The sequence below is a fragment of the Akebia trifoliata genome, chromosome 4 (assembly GCF_017979445.1).
Source record: "Akebia trifoliata isolate Shusen 1 chromosome 4, ASM1797944v1, whole genome shotgun sequence".
Lineage (NCBI taxonomy): Eukaryota > Viridiplantae > Streptophyta > Magnoliopsida > Ranunculales > Lardizabalaceae > Akebia > Akebia trifoliata.
Genome location: NC_141378.1, coordinates 11,804,471 through 11,815,995, shown reverse-complemented (window position 1 = coordinate 11,815,995; position 11,525 = coordinate 11,804,471). Strand labels below are relative to the sequence as shown.

Here is an 11,525-nt window from a genome sequence, read left to right as displayed (position 1 = left end):
TACCATGGAACATGTTCCAGAAAATCAAGAATTGAACCACTTTTATGGCCAAAAGTTGTACAAATGAGTTACAAAAATCCCAAACAGGCAAGGCTGCCTCATATGAGAGATACGTGGTCTCATAATAAAAATAACATTTGGTGTCACCATGTAACCCTTGTTATAAGAAAATTTTGGTGTGATAATAGTTCTCAATGTAATGAAAATATTCTTTAAGAATCATACATTTTAATCTTATATTCCTATATAAACAAAAGAAGATAATTTAAGAAAATCACATTATGTTGCTAAATTCTTTATTAAATGCAAATCGTTCCAACCAAATTGAACCAGGGTTTGATTGTGGTCAACCAATTTGACCAATTTTCAGACCAATCACTGGTTTTGTTCTTAAAACAAAATTGTTTTAAACATTGTTTCAATAATTTTAGGCTTTAAACGGGCAAGTAATCCACCATGATAGAGTTATGGCCGCAAAGAGTAATGTAGAGACCATAATTAAATTCAACTAAGGGCGTGTTTGGAAATGGGAGTTGGAGTTACAACTCCCACCTTAGAATTCTAATTGGTTGTTTGGGTCACCAATTTCATGGAATTGCAACTCCAAGAAGGTCCTCCACTCCCACTTATGTGGGTGGGATTTACAACTCTAGGAAAAAAATCTTTAATTCCAAAAATCGAGTTGAGTCACCTGAGTCATCTAGTATATAAATTATGGTTGTCAATGGAACATGTTGGGTCGGGCTTTAAATGGGTCAGGCCTTTTAGACTAAAAAATAGGCCCAAACCCAACCCATCTAAATATCGGCCCGGGCTGGCCTAATAAATAAAACCTTAGTCCAAGCCCAATCTACTAGGGTTGTCAATGGATCGGGTCCGGATCAAATCAAGATTGATTTGGTACCAATCCAATAAGGATTGGTTCGGGCCAAATTCGATTTTATATACAAAATCTAAATTAACTTCATACATCTCAATAAATATATAATATAATTTATAAACTTTCTAACATGTTATCAGATTGGGTTCTTATCGAATCAAGACATCGTTGATCTAGATCCTATCCAATAAGATGTCGGATCGAAACCTTATCGGATCGGATCCTTATTGGAATCCAAAATATTGATTCAGACTTGAAGTTATCAAATTAGAATGGATCGGATTTCAGGTCTGATCCGATCCATTGATAGCCCCTATGGTCCACTTCCACTAACATTCAGGGCCGGGCCAATCCCATTTTCAAAGACACTACGAAGGTAAGGGGATCATTATAAATTTATAATAGGACTATTACATATTGTATTTAATATAATATAACGGAATGGGCCACCCATGGAGCCTACATTTAAAACCCAAATCCGGACCTATTATTAAATAAACTTGGGCTGGCTTGACCAATAACTAAATGGACTTAATAACTAAACCCAAACCTTGTCAATAGCAGCCCGGGCTGGATTGGGCAAAAACCCCACTCATTAATTACTCTAATATAAATCATTCAACTCACTTTACATTATTCATGATTAAGATTCTATTAAAATAATAATTATTTTTTTAATAAAATAAGGTGATTAGAATAGGTTGTAAAATGGTTTTTATCTTAAATTTAAATGATCTGGACCCTTGGAGTAGATCCAAAGGAAAATATGATTTGGATATGGGTTGATGTCTCTTAACCCGAGTTAGATCCGGATCAGATACATATCCATCCTTATATCCGCCTAAAATCCAAATGATATATCTCCTAAATTTAAAAGTAAAATTTAACGGTGGAAAAAAAAAATTTATAAGCTTTTTTTCTTCAAAATTTATAGAATTCCATGTGGCGTTAGATTCGATTACTTTGCAGTTGAAAGCAAAAAAAATCAAGTTACATTTAAAATAAAATAAAAAATGTTAAACCATCTCACAGAATGTCACCACTTACTGTGAGAAAGAATCGAAGCTTCTTCAGATATCCTGAGCCCAAGTAAAGCATATGGCATGAATACATAACAAGACTTACGAGGGACCAAATTTGTAGGTTAATCGTAAGAACTCATCCAGCATCTGAGATTGTCTACCTCCAATCTAACGAGAGATCTTTTCCTTGGTTGACAAAACGAGTTTTCCCCATTAAACAAAAAAAATCATAAATTTTATGATTTAGCTATCCCCATTTGCCAAAAGTGCTGTGCGAGTGCCCTTCACATAAAGTGGAACTCGTGTGCCCAGCTCCCGAAGCCTATTGACTATATCATAGAGAAACTCGAATGTAAGTATCGATTGTTTATTGAGGTCCTCTCTCACATGTGGATGAATCCTAAACCAATCTCCCAACATCTTGTGCACATGAGAACGGATCATCCTCCATGGCACAGGGTATATCTCACAGAGCTTTAAATACTCCACCACTAAATCTGCTTGGTCTAGTTTCTCATCTTCATTAATTTCTTCATCACCTGTCACCCATTCAGCAGACCGAAATCCAGCAAAGAGAGCTGGATTCTCAAGAAGGGTCTCAGCTGAAAGCACACCATCGGCGTTTGTTTCCTCCAAACAGCTGTAGACATCGTCCATGTGGCGTATGTTACCATTGGCCAAAACTGGAATCCGGACTGCTCCTTTTACAGCCTTGATGGCATTCCAATCAGCTCGGAATTTCTTTCCATCTTTTTCATCTTTAGTTCGACCATGAACAGCTAAGAGGGAGCAACCAGCATCCTCTAGCATTCTAGCATATGTGATTGTATCTTGTAGGTTTGGGAAGATTCTTATCTTGCATGAAACGGGGACGTGAAGGTTGAGAGCCAGTTTTTGTACTAGAGATTTGATAAGAGGGAGGTTGTCCATCAAGAATGCTCCATAGTTACCTCGCCTGGCTATACGCTGTGGGCACCTGCACAATAAAGTGATATAAGTAGCGAGCTAAGTTGACCAGATCGAAAATGCAAAACAGAAATGTCACAGCCTTAAAAAATTAAGTAAAGGGCAAGAAAAAATTATTGGTATTTGGTACAAGAAGTTTGGCTGGGGAAGGATACGATTCAGCTAAAATTGCATTGAAATTTCCTACCAAAAATAGTTCATGCTCAATTTCCTGTAGCTCTAATGAATATATGTATGTGCTTTTGCGAAAAAATTAATGGTAAGTTGGTAGGGCTGGCAATGATCTGATTTTTATCTGAAATCCAATCCGATCTGAATAGGATTTGGATAGATAATTTGGACTTCCGGATCAGATTCAAATTAAATTTTAACGATCCAATCAAATTTCGGATTAACCTCAATCCAATTCAATGAAACCCCGATCCAATTATTTCTCTAATAAAAACTCATTAAAAAAAAAAAAAATACTATCCTTAAAACCCATCGTATTCCACCTCAACAGAAACTCACCATCTTCCACCACTCCGCGTCACCCCTCTCTCTCTCTCTCTCTCTCTCTCTCAGAGTGAGCTAACCCAGTCTGCATCTATGTATCCCTTTATATGAGTATGACCATTTGCCTTATATAGTAGGTCACGACTAGGAGAAGCCTTGAAGTACCTAATAATGTGTTACACAACAACCAATGTGAATCTCTAGGACCATGAACTGATTAACACCACTTACAACGAAAGAAACGTCTGGTCTGGTCTGGTCATGGTAAGATAATTCAGCTCCTCAAAAAGCACCTTACAACTGCCTAGGTGATGCAAAAAGTTGCCCTTGATGAGCAACCAACTTATGCTTAGGATCCCTAGGTGTACCCACAGGCTTGGATCCAAGTAAATTAGTCTGGTCTAGAAGCTCCAAAGTGTATTTGCATAGTGAAAAATCAGTGTCCATCAACACAATATCATCAACATATACAACTAGTAAAATAGAAATGAAAGATCGAGTGATCGGTCTGATATCTTGACATGCCAAAGTGTAATTGTTCATAACAATTTGCTTTAAAAAGTTGTGTAGTGTTGAAATACTTCTTAAGTGAAGTCGAAAGACCAATTAGTTAATTTGTTCACTCAGTCATTGGGCCGTAATAGAATTAGATTATATTTGTAACAAATAGTAGTAGGTGTATCAATGTCTTGAAATTTTATTCATAAGCTCCATATCAGTATTGCCTTGGTTAGAATAGGTTGCAGAACAAATTTGTAACCTTCAAAACATTCAAATATTGCAAGTAAAACTCTCCACGTACAGAAATACCAAGAAGTACTCAAAACGACATCAAACCACTGGAATCCTTCTTTGATTCACTAATATGAGAGAACATACTCAACCACAACCACAAATGCACCTCCATATGGAGGATTTAAACAACAACAAACTCTCAAACCTCAATCAGATCAGTAAGGATCTTACTTCAACCTGAAATAAAAAAATAAAAATAAAAAGGTGGAAGAAAAGATGAAGAAAGTAGAATCGCAAGCCCTACACATCACACAATTTTGCTATGATACCATGAAAATTATTTGATTTTGTATTGGAGAATAGGAGAAGAAGAGACAAATGAATGGAGTAGAAGGGAGAAGTCAAAAATCCTCCAACCCAAGCCGTAGACTACTTTATATATGGAGAAATTAATAAAATGTCAAGAGACAGTAATACTCCTAATACCAATTTCTCCATATAACTACATCTAATAGAACTAAACCCACACATCGATTTTCTTAATATCAAATCATATGGCATATCATACTTGTTAGTCGCAAAGGTTATGTCAAACAAACATCACCAAAAAATCCATATTACATTTATTACTAAACATCTTCCAGAACAAGTTGCACATAATTGTTTTGATCTACTTGTGTTGAATAAAAAAATGTTAGATTCTCTCTCTACATATGCTGAAAGTTCAGAAATAATATCCATCCACTTCTTTATACATCTATCTTCACCTTCCTCAATAGTAATTTTTGCAACTCAGTCATATTTAAAATTTCGGTATTGTGAATCTATATGTTCTGCACTCTTAAGGCTTTGGTAAGTTTACATGCTCTAGAATGCATTGTACTCATATATCCAATCGTTGAAGTACCATATACGATCTCAAAAGTTGTGCTTCCTATGCTCTTGGATCTTTAATTTTTTTTTATAAATGTCTTGGAAGTTTATGATTGTGTTTTTCTATAGACTTCTGTACAACTCATATCTCATCACATACTGTGAATTTACTGATTTTATAAACCATACTATGGTTTTCTGGAGACCACATTACACTCTCCTAGCAAATTGATTATAACACTGTGTTGGAATAACATCCCACTACTGGCACAGGCTTTGGACCAGCGATTGAATTTTCAGAAGATAAATTTAGAGAGCTTCTATTGCCACACCAACATTTGCTAAAGCCACCCCAAGATGTGTGCTAATTCTTTGGTGATTTACATATGAATTGGGGTGGTGTTAGCAAAAGTTGGTATGGCAATATAATCTCTCCAAATTTATCCACAAGCAGGAACAAAGAGATTGAAAACTAACATGGGGTCAAGCAGGGCTGGCAATGATCCGAAATATACCCAATGTCTTAACCAGTCCGAATCGATTCGATCCAATCCGAAAAACATGAAAAATAGGATTTTCAGATTGGAATCTTAGATCCAAAATAATTTTGGATTGGATCTACCCCAATACGTTCCGAAAAAATTCTGATCTGAACATATTTTAATAATGTTTTTATTATTCTTAATTTCATATAAATACATACGGATAAAACATTTTAGTCTTTTTGGTTTCCCTCTATATTTGTAGTGGGAAAGTAGATTTTTTTAAAATTTATATGATTTATATTTTTTAAATTTTTTGAACATTGATCATTTGAAAATAAGGCATGTATTCGGATCGGTTTTGGATTAAGGATGAAATGAAACGGATTGGATTCGGTTCACATATTCATTAATCCGTTGGGATCATGTACATGTTTAAAAAAATTCAGATCAGTATCGGAGTGGTACTGATCTGGTACCGAACCAATCCGTTGGCAGCCCTAGGGTCTAGCACTCGCCTTACATGTATACAAATCCATAAAAGTTCATGCAGTTTCAACAGTACGTGGGGAAAACCATAAAAACTTACCCGAGATTGATGTCCACATAATCACAGTGAGGTGCTACCACCTGAGCTGCTTGCAGTAAAATATCAGGATCATTTGCACAAAATTGGACAAATAACGGGCGATCCTCCTGCAATTGTTATCAAATAAAATGTGATCCTAAAATATTAGTTAATTAAAGAGGCAGAGGTCTTATTTATGTTAATCTCCATGTTATCAGCCTAAAAGAAATTCATTCAACATGCTTTAAGGAAATAATATCAAACAATTTAATAGCAGAACTGAGAACAGTAAACCACAAACAGGTGTTGACTCTGGAAAAGATTATATAAAAGCAAAGGGTGAGGAGGGGAATACATAATAGTTCAGTTCATTAAGCTATGCCTAGAAAATAATGGAAAGCATGCCTAAGTGGAGGAGATGGTCCGATGCAAATGATCTACTGTTCCAGTAGAAATACATTCATATCATATTGATTTTTTTTTTATAAGTATAATATATTGAATCAGAATTAAAAAGATACAAGGAGTCCGAGAAAGCCTCGCAAAGAGCAACGAAAAGAAAACTACAACATCAATGATTACAAAAAGAGTTCCATCTAAACACAAAATCATCAAAAGTAATTCCCATGAATTCTATGTTCTGCTTGGACCAAAGATATAAAAGACCTAAGATCTCCAAGAAACTTGCATGAGAGCTAGTAGTCTTATTGTTGAACACCCTGTTATTTCTCTCGTTCCAAATCCCCCAAGCAATAGCCGTTGGAAGCATATCCCACAAGAACCGTTTTTTGGTGTGAAAAACATTACTAGTCCATTCTTCTAACAATAAAGAGAAGGAAGACCCAATTAATACGGAAAAGCCCAAGGAAGGTTGACCAAATATTGTAAGAAAAGGACAATGAATTAAAATATGATCCACCGACTCCCCTTCCCTCGTACAAAGGGGACAACAACATTCATATCATGTTGATGCCATCATAAATATAGCAGACTACAAAAAAAAGAATAGGAGCAGGCGTATAAGTAGTTTCACTGGCACTGAAGTCTTTTAGGAGATTGTTGTAAGTCAGTATTATGAGTTAGTAGAAAAACAAACTGGAAAAATGGTTAAAATCCACATGGTTAGCATTTATCTATTTGTTTTCTAATTTGGTTGGTTTTCATAAAAGGTTCCAGTTAGAGAGGCCAACTAAGTTGATCTCATTGTTGGCGAGGAAGTTTTTTTTTTTATTTTGAAAAGCATGAGATGAAATATATATTAATTGTAAAAAACATCGGTTGTTGAGAAACTATCTGAGTACAAAGAGAAGTAAGATTAGCCCATCAACGTACAAAGCGTCTCCCATCTAGAAAACAAGTCTTCAAAGGAGAAATAGAAGTATCACCACAATATCCTAGAAGAAAATCAAGATACAGGGAAACAAAAAAACAGTTAAATTATAATATGGAAATGCATGTTCCAAATTAAGCTGAACATGATGGTTATTTTGTCACAAGACAACAAAATTGTGCTGGACGTAACTAAAAGGTAAATGATAACTAGAAATGAATCATAAGAGAATTATTCTTCAAAATCTTATACAATAAAACAGATGCTTAATTTACAGGATGAATCTATATGCCAAAAGTTACTGTTTTGTGGCAATAAGAGGGAATTTAACAAATTATCTCCCAATTCAATTGCCACTCGAAAACTATCCCTAGAAAATTGCCACAGCCTACCAATGACTGAAATTTTAGGTGATAGTGGACTCATCACCAAGCCAACAAATCTAAAACAAAACAATTTTGTACACTTATTCTGTATAAGCCAAATAGTAACTCAGACAAGCTCAATCCTTGGTCTGAAATATGAATATATTTTGGGAAGAATATTATATTTTTATCTGAATAGAACAATTCACAGTTTGAAACTTATATCATAAATCCTACAATGTCAGATGATATGAAGTGCCACCATTTTTTATTTTTTTGATAGATAAAGGAAAACCAAACAAAACAAAAAAAAAAAACATGCAGTAGATCGAGATGACCTACGAATCATTAACATTTGATGATCCATAACAAAAATACTGAAAAAGGTTGAATCATTAGAGACATTGCTTTTATGCACATTTGAATTCTAAATCCAACATATATAACTATTATTATGAGAAAATACATGCTTTCTTCATAAATAAAGCAACCTAACTTTATATGAATGCATGTTTTGTTAATATTTGATGGTGTAATGGGGAAACGAAAAGAAACATTAGTTTAATGTAATGTGTTGTGGGAGATTGGTAATTACTTATAATTTTAAGAGTAATGGATTTGGAAGACATTTATTGAAAGCAAAAAAATCAAGGGTGTGATGCAAAGAAGATGATTGAGGACAATAATACATTAAGAAGAGTGTTTCAGTTTTTTTCATTCATTCAAAGTGAAATTTTGATCCATGCTTTATAACATGTTTCTTGGGGATCGAGATTACAAAGGTGCCATAGGAATGAATTAACGGAACATTTTGAAACATTCGGAACTTTTCATAAACACTCGCGAAATATTTCAAAACATTTTGAATATTCGTCAACCAGTATTTTTAATTTTTCATTGTCTTTTTAGTATTTGTTTTTTTTAGAATTCAAATCTTTTTTCCCTTTTCAATATGTCTAAACACATTGGTTTTTCCTCTCTCTCTCTCTTTTTTTTTTTTCTTTCATTTGTGTGTCTTTTTCTTTCAAGAATTTTGGCAAAGATTGCATAAAACTGATTTCCTGGTTTCACCTCAAAATATTTCAAAATGTTCTAATCCAAACTCTCCTCTAGTATGAATGTTCATTTTGAAAAATGATCCAACGTCCATAATATTTGGCTGAAACATTCTGAAACGAAACAAAGTTTGAAACATGGTGTGAAGGACATTTGGAGGTTGAGACCAATTTCCTTGTAAAGCAACACTTTCCTAACAAAGCCTTATTCGCCACCCTAAAACCTCTAATCCCAAGGCCCCCATTCTTCTTAAGCACACAAATCAACTTCCAATTCACTTAATGAATCTTCTTTTCCCCATTTCTATCATTCCACAAGAAGTCCCTCACAATTTTATTCAATTTATCCTCCACACTTCTCGGGATTGAGAACAAAGATAGGTGATAAACTGGGATGCTAGACACTGTGCTTTTAATCAGGGTAAGCTTCCCGCCCTTAGATAAATACTTGCCTTTCTAGGAGCTCAACCTTTTTTCCATCTGCTCAATCACCGGGTCCCAAATTGTCTTATTCCTATACTTCTCTCCCAATGGCAAACCCAAGTATGTTAATGGAAGGGCCTCCTCGTGGCAACCAAAAAGACCAATCCATCTAGACACCCCCTCCACAACTTGCACCCCGAACATTTTGCTTTTCTTGAAATTAATTCTCAACCTGGACACCACTTCAAAACAACACGCACACCCCTCAAGTACTTAACTAGCAAATCTTCTACATCCAAAAAAACCAAAGTATCATCCAGAGTGAAGAAACAACACCCTAGAATCTTCCTCCCCAATTGAAAAACCCAAGATTAACCCAAGACTAGAAGCTCTCCTAAGGAATCTACCCAACACTTCCACCGCCAATACAAACAACAAGGGGGAAAAGGGGTCACCTTGCCTTAAACCTCGAGAACTTCTAAAAAAACCAGTTGGGGAACCATTAACCAAAACTGAGAACAAAGCTGAGGACACACATTTCATCACCCAATCAATCCACTTATCCCCAAAACCCAACGATGCATCAAATATCTCAAGAAGGCCCAATAGACCTGATCATAAGCTTTATGCATGTTGATTTTGCAAGCTTGCCCTTGTTTACCTAAGCACCTCCTAGAATCAATACATTCATTAGCGATGAGGACACCATCTAGGATTTGTCTACCCTCCACGACCCCTTGCTCTGGACCAATCAAACCGCCAATCACCCCCTTCAACCTATTAGCCAACACCTTCATGATTAACTTGTAAGCCGAACCAACCAGGCTGATAAGCCTAAAGTCCATTATATCCTCTACACCTGACTTCTTAGGTATCAAGGCAATGAAAGAGCAATGAGATTCCCCAATATCATGCTAAGAATAGCTAGGATTTCCAGAAGACTGCTTTGTTGAGTAAGTGACGAGACATTTGGAATGGTAATTTGAACAGTGTTTAGAGAAGTGTAATTCAAGAAATATATTCTAGTAATAATCTAAAACTGGAAAGTGGAGAGGTTAAATCATCCTATGAATGAAAAGTGTGGTAGGAATTCAAAACAACTTGTTCCAAATCTGCAATGGGGTCAGACGCAAGGAAGGCAAAGGAAATAGAATGTGCTTTGGGAGAAAAAAAAAAAACCCAAAAAACATAATTTTTCCATGAAAATAACAACTCCCTTAAATTGATTTAAACAATCCACCTTGTATACTAAAAATTTCTAATTAGAATCTAACACCAATCTCAAATTCTCATCGATAAAAATAAATAATAAATAAAACAAATCTCAATTTCTCATTTACTCCAATTGGCTAAAACATGTTAAAATCAAACCAAATTAAACTAAGGAGGAAGCAAATTTGTACCTTGCAAAACAAAAAACTTCTAATTAGAATCTAACACCAATCTCAATTCCTCATCTATCACAATCATGAAAAACATGTTAAAATTAAAATCCAAATTAGGCTAAAAGGAAGCAGAATTTTCCCTTACAAAACTAAGAATTTCAAATTAGAATCTAAAAACAACCTCAATTTCTCATTTACCACAATCATGAGCAACATTTTAAATTCAAAAGATTAGGGTAAAAGGAAGTAAATTTTTACCTTACAAGTGGTGAATTCTTGAGTCCGATACTTCTCATTCTCCGAAAAAATCCGAGAATGAAGCATTGGAGTGTAAGCTGCGTCAGCCCCATATTTTCGACAAAGCATTCGAAAAGGGAGCTCAGAATTATCCACCATTGGAGCAACAATCAGCTTGGGTTCGCCCAATTTCTTCCAATGAGCCCATGCTCGCTCGATTCTCCAATCCTGGTTCAACAAACGACTTGGAGAACCCAAAGAAGATGAATTAGAGGGATCAGGAGAGAGGGATTGTTGCTCGAGGAGAGAGGAAAGATTGAGATTGGAGCAGATGAGATCGTCTTGGTCTTGGTCTTGATCTTGTTCTTCGGAGGAAGAGATGGGAAGTGTTGGGGATTTGGTTACAATTGGAGTCGCCATGAAAGATTTGTTGAAGATTGAGAGAAGGAATAGAGGGAGAGGAGAAGGGTTTCGTAGATAGAAGAGAGAGAGTGAGGAAGAAAGCTTCATGAGCAGACGATGGGAAGAAAAACACCCATCGCCGCCATTGGTCGAGCTCGAAAGTGAAGACTGAAGAGAGATTCCCCCTCTTTGGCCTCTTAGCGTCTCGTCTCGGTTATCGAGTTGACTCGTCCGAGTCATCGCGTCTCAACCACGTCAACCATTTAACTCAGATTACATCATACACATGTACATTGAGAGAGAGCTG

At 35.7% G+C, this 11,525-nt stretch overlaps 1 protein-coding gene across 1 annotated transcript; it reads right to left on the bottom strand.

Moving 5' to 3' along the window:
• Positions 1–2,083: 2,083 nt before the first annotated feature.
• Positions 2,084–11,463, bottom strand: LOC147403803 (FMN-linked oxidoreductases superfamily protein). The gene is made up of 3 exons (XM_086439532.1): positions 10,838–11,463; positions 6,043–6,149; positions 2,084–2,878 (listed from the first exon to the last, which is right to left on the bottom strand). The coding sequence occupies exons 1-3, from the start codon at positions 11,456–11,458 to the stop codon at positions 2,146–2,148; spliced, it is 1,461 nt and encodes a 486-aa protein (XP_086295658.1). The 5' UTR covers positions 11,459–11,463; the 3' UTR covers positions 2,084–2,145.
• Positions 11,464–11,525: the final 62 nt, after the last annotated feature.

Coding starts and splice junctions, on each gene's coding strand:
- LOC147403803 (XM_086439532.1), bottom strand. CDS start 11,458: ATGACTCGGACGAGTCAACTCGATAACCGAGACGAGACGCTAAGAGGC. Junction 6,150..10,837: donor AAGAATTCACCACTTGTAAG/GTAAAAATTTAC, acceptor TAACAATTGCAG/GAGGATCGCCCGTTATTTGT. Junction 2,879..6,042: donor TATGTGGACATCAATCTCGG/GTAAGTTTTTAT, acceptor TTTATTGTGCAG/GTGCCCACAGCGTATAGCCA.